Raw genomic sequence first — 17,226 nt, 5'->3', positions numbered from 1 at the left:
GTTGAAGCTCAGAGGATGAAGAATCACTGTATAACATGGTAGCTACAAGAATTGTTGGCAAATAGTAAGGATCGAAATAAATGCGTGATGCTCCCTGTACTTTTAGTAGTTGGACTTAATAAATCAGCCTGATTTTCACTGAAAATTACACATGTTCAAACTGTATGAGACTTTTATATGTTTTATTGCGAAGACTGTTAAATGCGCAATGATATTGGGGGTTTCAGATGCCTTTTTCTTTCTTTTAACAAGTTGCCAATTGCAATTAAATGAATCATATTCATTGTCAATGAATTGAATTATGCAATCAGTAAATGTTGAATCAAATGGATAATATGCTTGCATAAAAAAAGGGATCCTAGAGAAAAGATTCCATTACTTATGTGCCCTAGATATTTCCATGCTTACTCACTGACTTGGAAAAAACAGGTTTAGTGGGAAGAGTGCTGAGAGAGGAAGATGACTAGTTGAATATGATGTGCAAACATTTCACAGTTGTCCTTGATCTGTGCTCCTAGATGAGCTCTTAATGTGTCAGACACTGCATTTGCTTCCGTCGGTAACAACCTAATTACACAATTATTGTCACATACCCTGGATAGGTGCAGTCAAATGTATTGTTTTACAGGGTCAACCATAGTAGTAAGTCACTCATGGAGCAAATTAGGCTTAAGTGCCTTGATCAAGGGCACATCAACAGACTTTTCACCTTGTCAGCTTGGGTATTCGAACCAGCGACCTTTCGGTTACTGGCCGAACTCTCTAACCGGAATGGATCAAACTAAAGATGATAATGAACTTCTTCACACTTGCTCTCCCCTGGTATCCTCTGGTGTTTCCCTGGTCCCTGTGGGACTTTCTCACTACAGTGCACCTGTTGGCACACATGCTCAGGTTAGATCTGACATACAGAAGACAGGTGGTGTTTTTTTGGTGATTTTCCTCTGCTGCTGGAAAACAGATGAATAAGTGCACATCGCATTAAGATTGTTGGTAAATTCACATATCACTTTGTCAATGTCACAGGTATGTGTTATCCTGGCTACTGTGATTTGATAGTTCAGGGAGTTATCAAAGAAAATTATATGAGGGTTTGCCTTAGAAATTGTATGCTTATGACTTTGCCCCTTGGTTACTGTTTTCATTGTTTTGTTGAATGTTTATCCTGAATGCATAGCTTTCTGGATATTTCCAAAACACAAATTCCTGCCATGTGTAAAGTGTATGAGGAGGCAATAAACTGGGGCAGAATCTGCTTTGATGTGTGTTTGCTTTCAATTATTTCTGCATGGTGTGTAAACGATGTACAAATATTTGGACTTTACAGATATACAAATGAATGGTTATTTATCCACAAAATGCACAGAAATCCACAAATTGCAAATGTATTCTATATAATTGCCAAGCTTAACGATGTTCACTGATAATAACTGGACGATTTATGATATGCGCTGAATGGAAAAGTCACTTCCTAAATCTTCACAAATTCGGCGCCATCGGAAAGTTATGTGGGCTGTTGACTTGGAGGAGGCATCCCTGTGACTAGTAAGAATTTCCAACTCTTCCTTACGGATGCACCCTGGAGTACAAGGGAAGCTAGATTCAACTCGGACGGAGTAACATTGTTTCTTTTCTGCTGCTTATGTTACAGTTTAATCAAGAATCTATACTTTTTGTCTGCGCTATGTCAATTGTTTGACATCCAGAGAGAGAGTGCGAAGAAGTCGACTGTCACTCCACGTCAGCGAACCGGATTCCTCAGGTTGAGAGCTGCATGTCCACTCCCGGGTGAATGCCGATACATCATCGGTGCTACTATGGTCAGTAAAACGAATGCATTAGAAATACATACAAATGCAAAGTTAAGGGTGTTTCTTTAAATGAGAAGTCTTATTAATGTGTGATCATATTAATTAGAAAATATGAAAACCGAAGAGATATGGATAGAATGCCAGTGAGTTCTCCTCCAAGACTATAATAGGCTACTTTATAATTCACACAGAACTTTTTGCAACATTTTGTCACCCTCTTCCCTCACCTTTAACAGGGCTGCGGCAAGGTGCTTTGGGCGGTTGTGGGGGCGGCTGTCGTCATCACTTTAATAACTGTCCCCATGGCAATATATCTGAATAGTAAGTTGCTTTATCTATCATTCATGCATGATTTCAACATTTAATTCAATGAGATATGGTTTCCATTCACTCTGTAAACAATTTGCACACTATGGTGTCCACTGAGTTGACAGTGACTTATGATGACCGTTTTCTGACGAAGGACCCTTCAAATGCACGATTGTGCAACTTCACCAAGTCATCATAAATAAGTCATCATAAATAACCAACAACACTCAAATTGTCGTGTTATTGTTTCACTGAAACTTCCAATGTGAGCATTAATTAGTCTATTCTAGAATTATGTACATTTCTTGAATCATTAAATCCAAAAATGAGATGGGGGATTATTGAACATTTCAAATTCAAGTAGGCCCACTATACAATATAGTGATAACCATGTGGCGCCACCAAGTGATTGCTTTTGCCTTTTTGGATGTACATTTGAAGTCGGAAGTTTACATAAACTTAGGTTGGAGTCATTAAAACTCGTTTTTCAACCACTCCACAAATTACTTGTCAACTAACTATAGTTTTGGCAAGTCAGTCAGGACATCTACTTTGTGCATGACACAAGTAATTTTTCCAACAATTGTTTACAGACAGATTAGTTCACTTATAATTCATTGTGTCACAATTCCAGTGGGTCAGAAGGTTACATACACTAAGTTGACTGTGCCTTTAAACAGCTTGGAAAATTCCAGAAAATTATGTCATGGCTTTAGAAGCTTCTGATAGGCTAATTGACATCATTTCAGTCAATTGGAGGTGTACCTGTGGATATATTTCAAGGCATACCTTTAAACTCAGTGCCTCTTTGCTTGACATCATGGGAAAATCAAAAGAAATCCACCAAGAACTCTACTTTTTGTAGAACTCCACAAGTCTGATTCATCCTTGGGAGCAATTTCCAAATGCCTGAAGGTACCACGTCCATCTGTACAAACAATAGTACACAAGTATATACACCATGGGACCACACAGCCGTCATACTGCTCAGGAAGGAGACACATTCTGTCTCCTAGAGATGAACGTACTTTGGTGCGAAAAGTGAAAATCAATCCCAGAACAACAACAAAGAACCTTGTGAAGATGCTGGAGGAAACAGGTACAAAAGTATCTATATCCACAGTAAAACGAGTCCTATATCAACATAACCTTGAAAGGCTGCTCAGCAAGGAAGAAGCCACAGCTCCAAAACAGCCATGAAAAAGCCAGACTACAGTTTGCAACTGCACATGGAGACAAATATCGTACTTTTTGGAGAAATGTCCTCTGGTCTGAAGAAACAAAAATAGAACTTTGGCCATAATGACCATTGTTATGTTTGGAAGAAAAAGGGGGAGCCTTGCAAGCCGAAGAACACCATCCCAACCGTGAAGCACAGGGGTGGCAGCATCATGTTGTGGGGGTGCTTTGCTGCAGGAGGGACTGGTGCACTTCACAAAATAGATGGCATCATGAGGCAGGAAAATTATGTGGATATATTGAAGCAACATCTCAAGACATCAGTCAGGAAGTTAAAGCTTGGTGGCAAATGGGTCTTCCTAATGGACAATGACCCCAAGCATACTTCCAAAGTTGTGGCAAAATGGCTTAAGGACAACAAAGTTGCTGGAGTGGCCATCACAAAGCCCTGACCTCCATTCCATAGAAAATTTGTGGACAGAACTGAAAAAGCTTGTGCGAGTAAGGAGGCCTACAAACCTGACTCAGTTACACCAGCTCTGTCAGGAGGATTGGGCCAAAATTCACCCAACTTATTGTGGGAAGCTTGTGGAAGGCTGCCTGAAACGTTTGACCCAAGTTAAACAATTTAAAGACAATGCTACCAAATACTAATTGAGTGTATGTAAACTTCTGACCCACTGGGAATGTGATGAAAGAAATAAAAGCTGAAAGAAATAATTCTCTCTACAATTATTCTGACATTTCACATTCTTAAAATAAAGTGGTGATTCTAACTGACCTAAGAGAGGGAATTTTTACTAGGATCAAATGTCAGGAATGATTTAAAACTGAGTTTAAATGTATTTGGCTAAGGTGTATGTAAACTTCCGACTTCAACTGTAGTAGTGTACAATTTTCAAGGATTTGTTGAAGATATCCACTTTCGTGGAAAGTACTAGCATATTGTTTGATTATCAACAAACCAATATTTGCAGTTGTTAATTCAAGTAAAATGCATCTGTTACTAATTCAAGTACATTTTCATGTTTCAGGAGAGGACGGAGGCTCCAAGAGGCCTTTTAGCCTGGCAGATTATTTCAATGACACAATTAGGTATAAAATATATAATTTGCGGTGGATATCAGGTATTGCATTGTTTTGTTTATTCAATTGCTTCCAAAAGTGTATGCATGCATTCCTTGTCATTATCTGTTTTGATTTTAAAGTGACTGCGTTTTGATCTTGTCTCACAAAGTTACATTTCTGTCTCATTCTCCTATAGATAACGAATACGTGCATAAGACGAGACAAGGCAACATTATGCTTCACAATGCTGAAACAGGGGATTTCTTTGAATATATAAGCAACAACACATTTGTAAGATATTTTTCATGCAAAGAGCATTTTAATCACCCGTAGTATCTTTCAAAGCAAATATTGACATTTTATATTTAACATTTTTATGTCATAGGAACAAGTGTATGCCACAGACTATATTATTTCTGCTGATCGGAAATACATCTGCTTTGAGAGCAACTACTCCAAGGTAATATATTGAATGATTGTTTATAGTTTGATCATGGGGTGTCTTTTTTAATACACAACACTGATTTACTGTATCGTGTGTTTACAGCAATGGAGACATTCATTCACAGCCTCTTATTCCATCTATGATTATGACAGTTCGTAAGTATATCTCTGTTTTCCCAGTGAAAGTGCCAGACTCAACTACTCCTCTATCACTAAAAACCTGATGTTTCCATCTCTTTCTCCCAGAACATTTCTCAAGTCTGTGAACATTCCACAAGTTGTGCAATACTTTGCCTGGGCACCAACAGGAAACAAACTGGTGAGTGATTAAAAACCAGTCTGATACACTATCTAGGGAGGTATGTCCCAAATGGCACCCTATTCCCTATTTAGTGCACTGCTGTTGACCAGGGCCCATGGGGAAGTAGTGTACTATGTAGGGAATAGGGTACCATTTGGGATGCAAACAGGGTGTTCAAAGGCATGTGTATACACTATAAAATACAAATTCAAGTCTATCCATGGACAACATCTAACAAGATCAGAACAATAAATCAGATTATAACCTAAGTTTTATTTGAAAAAAACAAAACATTTGCTACCTGACTAAGAGTTCTCTGAGGCCTTTGGTAATTATAACAAGTGTGTAATGAGAAAAGAGGCTGGAGAGCATTTTATGTCATTGCTATTGCATCGTTCATCTGCTCGCTAGTATCCTGCTAGTTTTTGCTAACTGCTGGCACCATAATTAGCTCTCTCTCCCATGGCGAGTATGGGCGTCGGCCCAGAGATGCAGAACACAGTGGGATTAGCTGCTGCACCAACCAAAAGAATCTGGAATAGGATGCCAGGGAATAAAACCACTGTAGAGGAAGTAGGCTGACTCTAGTATAAACTAAAGTCAATGGAATGCTGACATTAACTTGACTGCTGATCTCTCTGCCAGGCTTACGTCTGGAATTACAACATTTATTTGAAACCCAACGCCACTGCTGAAGCCATACAAGTGACCCATAATGGAAAAGAGAATCAGATTCTTAACGGTGCCCCTGACTGGGTATATGAGGGTGGGTATTAAGTAACATTGACCAATTTTAGGGGGAAGGGATGAGGTGGATTTCATCACACACAAGGCTTTTGGGTAACTTGATTCCTTCCCCTTTTTTCAGAGGAGGTTTTCTCATCGAACGAGGCAATATGGTGGTCACCAACTGGAAAGTATCTGGCTTATGCTGAGTTTAATGACACAGGGGTCCACACGATCGAGTACTCTTTGTATGGAAATGGACAATACCCCAGTACAGTGGTTGTCCCATACCCCAAGGTGAGATGTTGTAATATGTGCCGGTAATATGTGTCATAAGAATGAGAGACATACCACAGATAACACCTAATAGGTCAATATACCATGATTATTCACACAGTATGTGAATTATATGTACTGTACCCTTAAAAAATGCTCATTATTAGTGAAGATATCAAGTTTTTGTTATGCATGTTATCTCCTATCAAGGCTGGCTCAACTAATCCTAAGGCAAAGCTGTTTGTAGTGGACACAATAAATCCATCAAGACGGACACAGGTGGTAGTGCCAGATTCCATTGGTGCAGGGTACAGTATAATTTCATACTTTAATATACATTTGTAGTGGTTTAAATAGTCAAGGCTAGTCAATATCAATCACATGTAAAAAAGGGTGATATAAACCTGTCACTTTGTGTTGTTTTTCTCCCAGTGATCACTATTTGAGTTCAGTCACTTGGGTGACGGATGAGCGCATCGCTGTTCAGTGGACCAAGAGGAAGCAGAACCATGTCCTTTTACAGATCTATGACTTTGACGGAAACAACTGGAATAAGAACCAGGTACTTGTCACCTCACCTCAGACTCTGTGGGTGAGCTCATTGGTAGACAACAACACTCAGTGAACAAAGGATCTTGTGTTTTTCGACATTAACACCAGGAATGTTACTGTGTGAAGCATTCTGCAACTGTAAAGGCCTAAAAGGAATAAATGTAATAAAATATTTGTCTTTTTTTCTTTTAGAAATATGAACAAATTAGCAAGACAGGTTGGGTTGGCCAAGTAAGTTCACATACTGTCTAATGAAAGAACCATGAGAACTAAATCTAGGTGCTGAAATATTTTGTTTTCTAATAATCAATTATTTCAATTTTCCAGTATGTTCCTCTCCAACCTATGTTTGCAGAGGATCATATCAGTTTCTACAAAGTGATGAGTGACACATACGGTTATAAGCACCTTCACCGAGTGAAAGATGTAAGTATTTTATTCCTCAAAGTGATTGTTTCATCAAAATCAAAAAGTTCAAATCAAATTTTATTTGTCACATACACATGGTTAGCAGATGTTAATGCGAGTGTAGCGAAATGCTTGTGCTTCTAGTTCCGACAATGCAGTAATAACCAACGAGTAATCTAACCTAACAATTCCACAACTACTACCTTATACACACAAGTGTAAAGGGATAAAGAATATGTACATAAAGATATATGAATGAGTGATGGTACAGAAACGGCATAGGCAAGATGCAGTAGATGGTATAGAGTACAGTATATACATATGAGATGAGTAATGTCGGGTATATAAACATAAAGTGGCATAGTTTAAAGTGGCTAGTGATACATGTATTACATAAAGATGGCAAGATACAGTAGATGATATAGAGTACAGTATATAGATATACATATGAGATGAGTAATGTAGGGTATGTAAACATTATATTAAGTGGCATTGTTTAAAGTGGCTAGTGATACATTTTTTACATCAATTTCCATTATTAAAGTGGCTGGAGTTGAGTCAGTATGTTGGCAGCAGCCACTCAATGTTAGTGGTGGCTGTTTAACAGTCTGATGGCCTTGAGATAAAAGCTGTTTTTCAGTCTCTCGGTCCCTACTTTGATGCACCTGTACTGACCTCGCCTTCTGGATGATAGCGGGGTGAACAGGCAGTGGCTCGGGTGGTTGTTGTCCTTGATGATCTTTATGGCCCTCCTGTGACATCGGGTGGTGTAGGTGTCCTGGAGGGCAGGTAGTTTGCCCCTGTTGATGCGTTGTGCAGAGGATTTGCTTTATGCAGAGGATACACGTGGTGTACACAATACAATAAAATGCTTACTTGCATGTAAATGTTAGCAATATCAGAATGCAGTACCTATGAAAGTGCATATCATTCCAAAGGGCAAGGCAACACCCATTACCTCAGGCAAGTGGGAGGTCATCTACATTTCAAAACTCACCAAAGACGCTATGTAAGTACAGATGCACAAGACGTGGGTATGTAAGAACTAGAGAAGTATCATTATAAACTATGCCATGTGTGTTGCTCCTTCAGAATGCTTCTTCACTATCATTTCATTTTCACAGATACTATGTAAGTAATGAGTACCAAGGAAAGCCTGGACAGAGAAATCTATACAAGTAAGAAATACATTTCATTTCATTCGATAACAGAATAGAGTACATTTAGTATTTATCTATCACTATGACCACATTGTTTTTGATGCGTTTCTCATGATCCCCATAGATATTTCATTTAAAGTGGTTTCCCTAAATTCTCAATCATTCTGAATACAAAATAAACCATAAAAGTATGTTCAACTGCTACCATAAATATTTTCGTTATTCAGACAGCAATGTTAACTCGTATGAACCTGTGTTTGTTTGTTTGTCAGGGTTGTGATCGGAAGCAGCCACTCTGCTCCCCAGTGCCTCACCTGTGGCCTGTATAAGGACAGGTGTCAGTACAACTCAGCCTACTTCAGCTACGATGCCTCCTACTACCGCATGGACTGCTATGGTCAGTTACCCCATTCCCCATTCACATCCTGAGCACTAACCCATTCGTGATCAATGCTAAAAATAATAATAACTTGGGTGCGGAGTATAAATAAGTGATACAGGAAGTGTCCCAAATGACACCTTCTTTTTATTTTATTTTCAATTGAACCTTTATTTAACTAGGCAAGTTGGTTAAGAACTAATTCTTATTTACAATGACAGCCTACCAAAAGTCAAAAGGCCTCCTGCGGGGATGGGGGCTGGGATTAAAAATAAAAATAAATGAAATAAAAATATAGGACAAAACACACATCACGACAAGAGAGACAACACAACACCACATAATTCCCTATGTAGTGCACTACTTTTTACCAGGGCCCATAGGGAATAAGGTGCCATTTGGGATGAAGCTTCAGTCTCAGTTCTGACCTCTGACCTTTAGGTCAGCTAGTACCTGAGGTTATATGGTTAATAATTAGCCTACGTGATGTCATACCGTATTGTGTGTGCTGATTGTTTCTTTACAGGACCGGGAACACCATTGTTCACACTCATGGACAATAGAGGCTCAGGTAAAGGTATGCAAAAAAGTACCAGTACTTTGAAGATACTCTTTGTAACTCAGCAATATACAGGTTCATGAATCTTTATCGTAAACGGAGAACTTCTGATTCAATTGATGAAGTTGTTTTGTTTTAGAGCTCCTGGTTCTTCGTGACAACAAAGATCTTGAAGAAATGCTAAAAGAATTCCAAATGCCAACCATGCAGCGCGGGACCCTGAGGGTAGCAGGATTTGGTGAGTGATAGTTTTAGAGACTGGTGGATCCAATCAAATCATGCCATGTAAAATCAAATGTACAGATGTAGGATCTTAATTTAAGCCAGTTTGCTACAGTACATCTGAAAAATAATCCTGTAGCAACAGGAAATTTGAAATATTATGTGGATTATAATTAATGGACATTTGTGTAGGCGTTGATACATTTTTTGTAAGGGAATATCAAGTCTGAAATTTCAAAGTGTAAATTGCAAACTTCAGAAGCCTTTTTAAACCTCAAATACACTACACGTTTGAAATGTATTACAGTGGAGGAATGTTCTCCTGCAACAAATTAAGATCCTACATCTATATTTCTAATGGCCTCATGTTTCACTACCTTTTGCAAACAGATCTATGGTATCAGATGATGTTACCCCCCAATTTCCAAAAGAACAAAAAGTACCCTCTTCTAATTGATGTGTAAGTATACAGGCCTAAGTATCTTTAAAGAGGATTTGCAGAGAATTAATTAGCCCAGCTGTGATGGTGTCAAGTTAAATACTTATTTCCCTTACAGATATGGAGGCCCCTGTAGTCAGAAGGCAGATTATCGCTACAGACTAAACTGGGGTTCGTACCTCTCCAGTACAGAGGGGATCATAGTGGCCAGTTTCGATGGAAGGGGAAGTGGTTACCAAGGTGACGAAATAATGCACTCTATCTACCAACGTCTTGGAACGTTTGAAGTGGAAGATCAAATAACAGCCACAAGGTAAATTGCCATTGAAGTACAGAGACCTCAGTGTGTAAAGTCTAACATCTGTTTTAACAATATGTGAAATAAATAAATAATAATAATAAATACAAGAGGTAATGTATTCATATCTAATCATTAATGTGAATTGGGAGTATGCTATCTGTTGCTCTTGAAAAATGTCTCATCAATTAAATCTGCTCAACACTTTTAATGACATATAGCTAGAGCAGATCAAATAAAGATCTATATTTTTTTGTCACTAGAAAATTTATTGACATGGGCTTTATAGACAAAGAACGAATAGCCATATGGGGTTGGGTAAGTTGGACATTCTCTTTGATTTTGACAATATTTCTTATAAATCTGTTGTTGTAAATACACAGTATTTGTTGAATTAAACTTGAATTGATTTGGTTTGAAATAATCTTTTTTTCAGTCATATGGTGGCTATGTCACGTCGATGGCTTTGGGTGCTGGAAGTGGAGTTTTCAAGTGTGGAATTGCAGTTGCCCCAGTAGCTAAGTGGGAATATTATGGTATGTATCAGTGCATATAAATCGTAGAAAGGGTCAAATAGTGAGAACACAGATTTAGTCATGCATAAACTTCAAAAGCCAGTGTTTCTTTCATCCTATATGAGTTCAGTCTCTATCTGGATATTCCTTTTCCAGACTCGGTGTATACTGAACGCTATATGAGTAAACCTGAGGAGAATGCTGACTCTTACAAGGTAAAGACCATAGAAATAGAATGAATAGAACATCCATCCCCATTCAAGTCAGTGATGACATAATGGGTGGACTGGCAGCCATTTTGAGTGTACCCATGCCTAGGTCAAAAATATACAGGTTAAGACAATGTTGTTACAAATTTGGGACCATCTTTGTTGCTAACTACCAACGCCGTTACTGATTAGCATAGCAACCCATTGTTGCAAAGAGTTATGAGACATTAGGATCCCGTTGTCTTAACCTTTGTCATCTTAAACCTTGACGAATGCTAAGTTAAACACATACAGTTTAAGACAAGAGATTTCGAATATCCCATAACTCTTTGTGCCACTAGTCAACAAGGGACCAGCTTCCACATTCAGAATGACTGGGAGTGAATGGTAGCAGCACAGAAAGTTCACCATCAAAAAAAAGAAAAATTAACACAATCGTAGTGAATTTCAGCTAACTACTCAGCGAACACAAGCATAACTGCCTTTCTGTCATTCTAGTAGTTTAGACATAAAAAAATTATCTACAGCCACTTTATTACTAGATTTTCCAACCACTGGTCAGATGTTCGATGCTAATCCTGTAGAATCCAGCAATGGCACTGGTCCTATTAATTTGTTTATTTTCAAACGCTTCCGCCTGAAATTATTATGCTGTTTTAACCTTCCCGTCTTCAACCTAGACCCATGCAGGAAGTGTAACCTTCAATTTGTGCTGTGATTTGTTGAGTCACAACAATTAGCATCATTTGAATGAACATTGTGCTTTACCATGGCAATCCAGCATAGTCCCAGTCCATATTAAATAGAACGTCGCGGCCCCGCCCGCCTGTGGGGAAAATAACCTGTGGTTACCTAGATTACCACATTGACTCACAGCAAAAACGTTGACTTTTTCCAAGTGCAATTTTCTTGTCTGTTTGTTTTAGTCAAATTACAAAACTACATTTAAGAAAAGTAAAACATGTCTAAAGCTGACTTTTCAACATTGCCAATGCTCCCTAACGTTCTCACGACTTATATAAACGTAATATTTTAGGGCTTCCCTCATGCCCCTTTTCATGAGGATGCTAGCAGCCACTTGAGTGAGTGCTAGCTAGCTACCGACCAGAACATTAAGCTAGCCAAGACCAACAACACAAACGGACAATACAGATACAAGTATTGAGTGGCGTTACAAACAAACTATACTAAACAAGTTAAAAGTCTCACCTGTGATTAAATGTTTTCCACACATAGCTATGTGTAGCCTACTTGGACACCTGGTCCCCACTCTCCCATGCCGAATAGCCTGAAGGCACAGTGCTCTTCTCGCAGTCTCTATTTCCCTACGTGGGAGCATTGCGAACTGTAGGTCAGTATTATTTTACACTTGGGGTCAATGGGAAAGAATGTTTGTTTTCCCCAATTTGTGGGCGTCGTCGAGGGGAATTCCTTTTTTAACTATGTGAATATCAGTTGATAGAACATTCCAAATTACCATGGAGATGATTAGCTCACAATAATAGGCAGCCATTGCAAGTGTACCCATGAGTTTACCAGTCAAATTGCCAGGTTAGAGCTTCCAAGCCCGTTCTATTCATTCTATATCTATGGTAAAGACATCAGACACATCAAAAAGCATGGTCCCTCTTTCATTGGAAAGTCGTCACATAATCTGTTGTACTGTATGTCAGCCGTAACTGTGTCCACACACAAACAACTTTCTATTCCACAGAATTCCACAGTAACAAGTCGAGCAAAGAATTTCAAATCAGCGGACTATCTCCTGGTTCATGGGACAGCTGATGGTATGTGTTTCTGTTTCAGTGAAATACTGTGTTCTACATTCTAAACAACCACACACTCATACGCGATGTTGTATTCCCAATGTGTAATGTATAGAATACAGTATTCAGTATAGCCATTAAGAGAGGCTCCTGATCTTGTGCAAAATCATTGATCGTATTTTCACAGATGCATATGCTTCCTTGTTCAATCAGGTATTACAAACAGTTTGTTTTTCCTGTAGACAATGTTCACTTCCAGCAATCTGCACAGATCTCCAAAGCCCTGGTTGTCCAGCAAGTTGACTTTGAGGCGATGGTAAATGTTGGTTTTGGGGAGGACGACCTGAGAGGGGTAGTGGGGGTAATGTGTTGCAATTGGAGTCTGACAGAGGAGTGTCTTATACTCTTCATCGGTTCTGATCTACTGTATGCCTATTTTTGATAAAGCCCTTATTTGATAGTCCCAGGGGTAAGTACAGTACGTGCAATAATATTTTGGAGAGTAAGTACTGTTACAACTTTAATTACACAAATTGTACAGTCTATAAGACATTTTAGATGTCCTTCACTAGTTTATTGGCATCTATAATATAATTATATGATATATGACCTCTATGTGACCTGTTTATAATCTATATCTAGCCTCTGCTACAGACTTTCACCTGTGAGCGAGGCCTGGAGTCTAACCTATGTCGATCACCTTATCTAGAATAATAGTAAATGTGTGTTTTTGGATTATTTTCAGTGGTACACTGACAGGGATCACGGACTTGGAGGACCTGCCTACCATCACCTCCACACCCACATGAGTCAATTCTTACAGAAATGTCTGGTCAAACCCAAGTCGATCTAATAACCCCTTACTAAGTTTGATGCCTTTTCATTCTATCAGTATGACAGCATTTATATAGTACATTGCTACAATAAAAATGTTGACCGCTTTTCTTTATTGATGATATTCTGGACAGAGGATTCCATGCTATTGAAGTCTGTATTTTTAAAAATAAGTTATGTAATTAATATGCTTGTAATGACTATTTGTGTTTGATATGAAATGATTGTGCTGATCATAGAACAAAAATGTGACCATTGAATTCACCACTATGTACTTAAAGCCATTGCATGTAGGTATAATGGTATTTTATATCAATGACTTCAGTGATATTGGTTAAAATTGTTACTGCACTGAATGTGTTGTGTAATGTTCAAATCTTGTTTGTATTTGACGTTGTCTGTGAGATGTAATTGTATGTGGAATTTAAATATGGTTATAACCATTTTCTCGTTTGAAAATGTTGACAAAGACTGTTCATTGTCCTTACATGTGTTCAAAAGGAACAAATCTTACTGAGAGATATGAAGCTAAACCATATATTGACAGACATTTTGGAATTGATTATTCTCTTTCTAGCATGTTTGATACACTTCTGTATCCTGTTTATTCTGTAGAAAAAAGGGAAATGATGTATATGTATGATTATTAGACATTGGTGAAAATATCTTATGGTATATTATTGTTCAGTCTGGACATCTTATTGATACAGACTGTGTGTTTTGCATATTATCACAAGAGTATTGAACAAATAAACAACTGAATATAAAACTGGAGAACATTGTATTTGTGCCTTAGTCACCTAAGAAGCAGATAATTCACTAAATTCTACTTAGGGATAATATGCTGGAGAGACATGTTTTACAGTTTAGCTCCATATTCTCTTCATATTCAGAAATATTCCATAAACACTGAACCTGCAGTGCAAACCAGGTTATCTGAATACAGATGGTGGATGTTTATGTAAGTATTTGGATTTGTTGGACAGGATGAAATCATGTTTGATTTCGACACCTAAGTGACAGCTTTTAACTCTGGACATTTCCACGTCTCCTTTTAAACAAATATGGACTGCAAATCTATCCAGTGCATTGAGTCGAGTTCTGACTAATGGATTGAGAGTAACAAACGGGCTAGTGCGTCTGTGAGGAAGGTGCCACCTGAGTAAACAGTCATTCATCTCAACTATATAAAGGCTGGCCAGACCTAGAAGGGACCATGAAGCAACTCCAGGGAACCAGAGAGAGAGAAGCCAGAAGACATCAACCAACATTTCTCACACACTCAACAGAGGGAATACAGGTGAGCAGCACCAAACCCCCTAATACTCCTTTTCAACCTCTGAAATATTTCTCATCTGGAATTTTCTCTGATATATATTATATTATCTCCTATTGTGATGCTGTTTGGCTGAAATTGCTGACATTTGAAACAGCTTGTCCTCTCTTCTCTGCTAATATCTAGGAGGTCAAAAGATGAAAAGCACCCACTCTTTCGCTGGACTTCTGCTCTTGATCATTGTTCAGAGCAGCTGGCAGATCCCGCAGGAGAGCACAGAGGACAACTCTAGGTAAGAGCCTCGAACTCGGAGCAACTTCTAAACTCTGCACCATTCAGGTTGAGGCTTTCTCTCTCTCTCTGTGAATCATCATCCTATAACTGCTGACTTGTCTGTTTTTTCAGCCTGTTGACAGAGGACTCCATGTTCAGTGAGCCAAGGGAGCTTTCAAACATGAAGAGACATTCAGAGGGAACCTTCTCTAACGACTACAGTAAATATCTTGAGTCGAGACGAGCACAAGACTTTGTCCAGTGGCTAATGAACTCCAAGAGAAGTGGGTGAGTGTCTTTTTCTTCTTCCTCTGCTGTGTGTCGGTCTTCCTCATTCCATTTCACAATGTAGTGGATCATCTTCCAGTATGAGACTTAAACTGAAACTGTATGAATGCAGTAGTTATAATAAGAGATATGGCTTGTGAAATGTCAAACGCTTTTTGCTGCGCTATAACCAAAGATAAGCTTCTGCTACACTTTATGACATAATGCAGATATTTACTGCATGTTGGTGATTATCTTAGTTGTATATGGTTTTAAGTTACAGTTCAGTAAAACCTTACTACATCAGCTTAACAATGCACCATGAATCAATTTGCTTATTATCCTCATATTATCAATTCTAAATAGTTATTATCAACACTGTAAAATCTCTCCATGTGTTTCCAGTGGTCCCATCAAACGGCATGCAGAGGGTACCTACACCAGCGACGTGAGCTCCTACCTGCAGGACCAGGCAGCCAAGGAGTTTGTGTCCTGGCTGAAGAATGGCCGAGGCAGACGAGAATAGGGCTGCTCTGCTCAGCCACAGAGTCCCCAGTGTCTTATGTCCCTGCAGTCACAAGAGAATGCAACTCATCCAGAATGACCCCCTTGTTCCATTTCATGTTTTATAACCTGCATCGTCCTCTGGTCATGCTAATAAATCCCCCGACAAGAAATGCTGTTGTCTGTCAATTGCTAATGGTTTGGGTGTTAACAGTGAACGGTGACAATGTATTATCTAAATGCCTCACTCTGTACTTAAACATCAGTGGTAAGATTTTCGAAGTGATACAAAAGGAGAGGAATAAGATATTATGGTTAAAGGGTAGCCTAAGAGTGAGATGTTCTTTCACTCTCCTAAAAATAACAGGTGCAAAATGTTGGTAAAACTGGCCCAAAATCTGTCATCTGTACCTTGCTCATTTTTGGTGGAAACATTTTAAAGGTCCAATGCAACCATTTCTAGCTCAATACCAAATCTTTTCTGGCTAACAATTAAGTGCCTTACTGTGAGTGTTTTCATTTAAAATTGTCAAAAAGAAACAAAAATAGCTTTTTAGCAAAGAGCAAGAATTTTGATAGGATTGTCTGGTAGTGGTCTGAGTGAGGGGGAAACTGTAAACCAGCTGTTATTGACAGAGAGGTTTATATCTATCTTTCTTACTGGTATATTAACAAATTTACCACCTGGTGACATGTCACCAGGCAGGCCAAGACTCAGGCTGAAATTTCAGGCGGTCTTTTCAAACAACTTCTAACACAAAAAGGGGAAGCTGGTAGCCTGGTGGTTAGAGCGCTGGGCCAGTAACCGAAAGGTTGCTGGATCGAATTCCCGAGCTGACAAGGTAAAAATCTGTCATTTTGCCCCTGAACAAGGCAGTTAACCCACTGTTCCCCAGTAGGCTGTCATTGTAAATAAGAATTTGTTCTTAACTGACTTGCCTAGTTAAATAAAGTTTAAAATGGACAATTTCACAATATTATTCCAACATCATAGTGTGGATATTTTTTTACCTTTTTATATATACACTGAGTGCACAAAACATTAAGAATACCTGCTCTTTCCATGATATAGACTGACCAGGTGAATCCAGTTGAAATCTATGATCCCTTATTGATGTCACTTGTTAAATCCTCTTCAATCAGTGTAGATGAAGGGGAGGAGACAGGTTAAAGAAAAGATTTTTAAGATTTGAGACAATTGAGACATGGATTGTGTATGTGTGTCATTCAGAAAGTGAATGGGCAAGACAAAATATTTAGGTGCCATTGAACAGGGTATGGTAGTAGGTGCCAGGCGCACCGGTTTGTGTCAAGAACTGCAATGCTGCTGGGATTTTCACGCTCAACATTTCCTGTGTTAATCATTAATGGTCCACCACCCAAAGGACATCCAGCCAACTTGACACAACTGTGGGAAGCATTGGAGTCAACATGGGCCAGCATTCCCGTTG

General features: G+C 38.8%; 2 protein-coding genes across 2 annotated transcripts; both read left to right on the top strand.

Annotated features, from left to right (window-relative positions):
- Positions 1–1,411: 1,411 nt before the first annotated feature.
- Positions 1,412–14,227, top strand: fap (fibroblast activation protein, alpha). The gene is made up of 27 exons (XM_024404665.2): positions 1,412–1,545; positions 1,652–1,820; positions 2,048–2,132; positions 4,334–4,426; positions 4,564–4,658; positions 4,753–4,827; positions 4,915–4,967; positions 5,058–5,130; positions 5,758–5,878; positions 5,981–6,135; positions 6,325–6,422; positions 6,547–6,676; positions 6,859–6,897; positions 6,994–7,092; positions 8,013–8,083; positions 8,199–8,252; positions 8,507–8,631; positions 9,140–9,190; positions 9,312–9,410; positions 9,785–9,854; positions 9,952–10,146; positions 10,395–10,449; positions 10,568–10,667; positions 10,803–10,861; positions 12,570–12,642; positions 12,864–12,937; positions 13,367–14,227. Exons 1-27 carry the CDS (start codon positions 1,442–1,444, stop codon positions 13,472–13,474), a joined length of 2,523 nt encoding a protein of 840 aa, XP_024260433.1. The 5' UTR covers positions 1,412–1,441; the 3' UTR covers positions 13,475–14,227.
- Positions 14,228–14,618: 391 nt separating this feature from the next.
- LOC112236081 (glucagon-1) lies at positions 14,619–15,948 on the top strand. The gene is made up of 4 exons (XM_024404673.2): positions 14,619–14,755; positions 14,918–15,023; positions 15,137–15,292; positions 15,677–15,948. The coding sequence occupies exons 2-4, from the start codon at positions 14,929–14,931 to the stop codon at positions 15,795–15,797; spliced, it is 372 nt and encodes a 123-aa protein (XP_024260441.1). The 5' UTR covers positions 14,619–14,755; positions 14,918–14,928; the 3' UTR covers positions 15,798–15,948.
- Positions 15,949–17,226: the final 1,278 nt, after the last annotated feature.

The sequence above is a fragment of the Oncorhynchus tshawytscha genome, linkage group LG03 (assembly GCF_018296145.1).
Source record: "Oncorhynchus tshawytscha isolate Ot180627B linkage group LG03, Otsh_v2.0, whole genome shotgun sequence".
Classification (NCBI taxonomy): domain Eukaryota; kingdom Metazoa; phylum Chordata; class Actinopteri; order Salmoniformes; family Salmonidae; genus Oncorhynchus; species Oncorhynchus tshawytscha.
The sequence above is the reverse complement of the archived record's forward strand: the minus strand, read 5'-3'. Positions and strand labels throughout refer to the sequence as shown.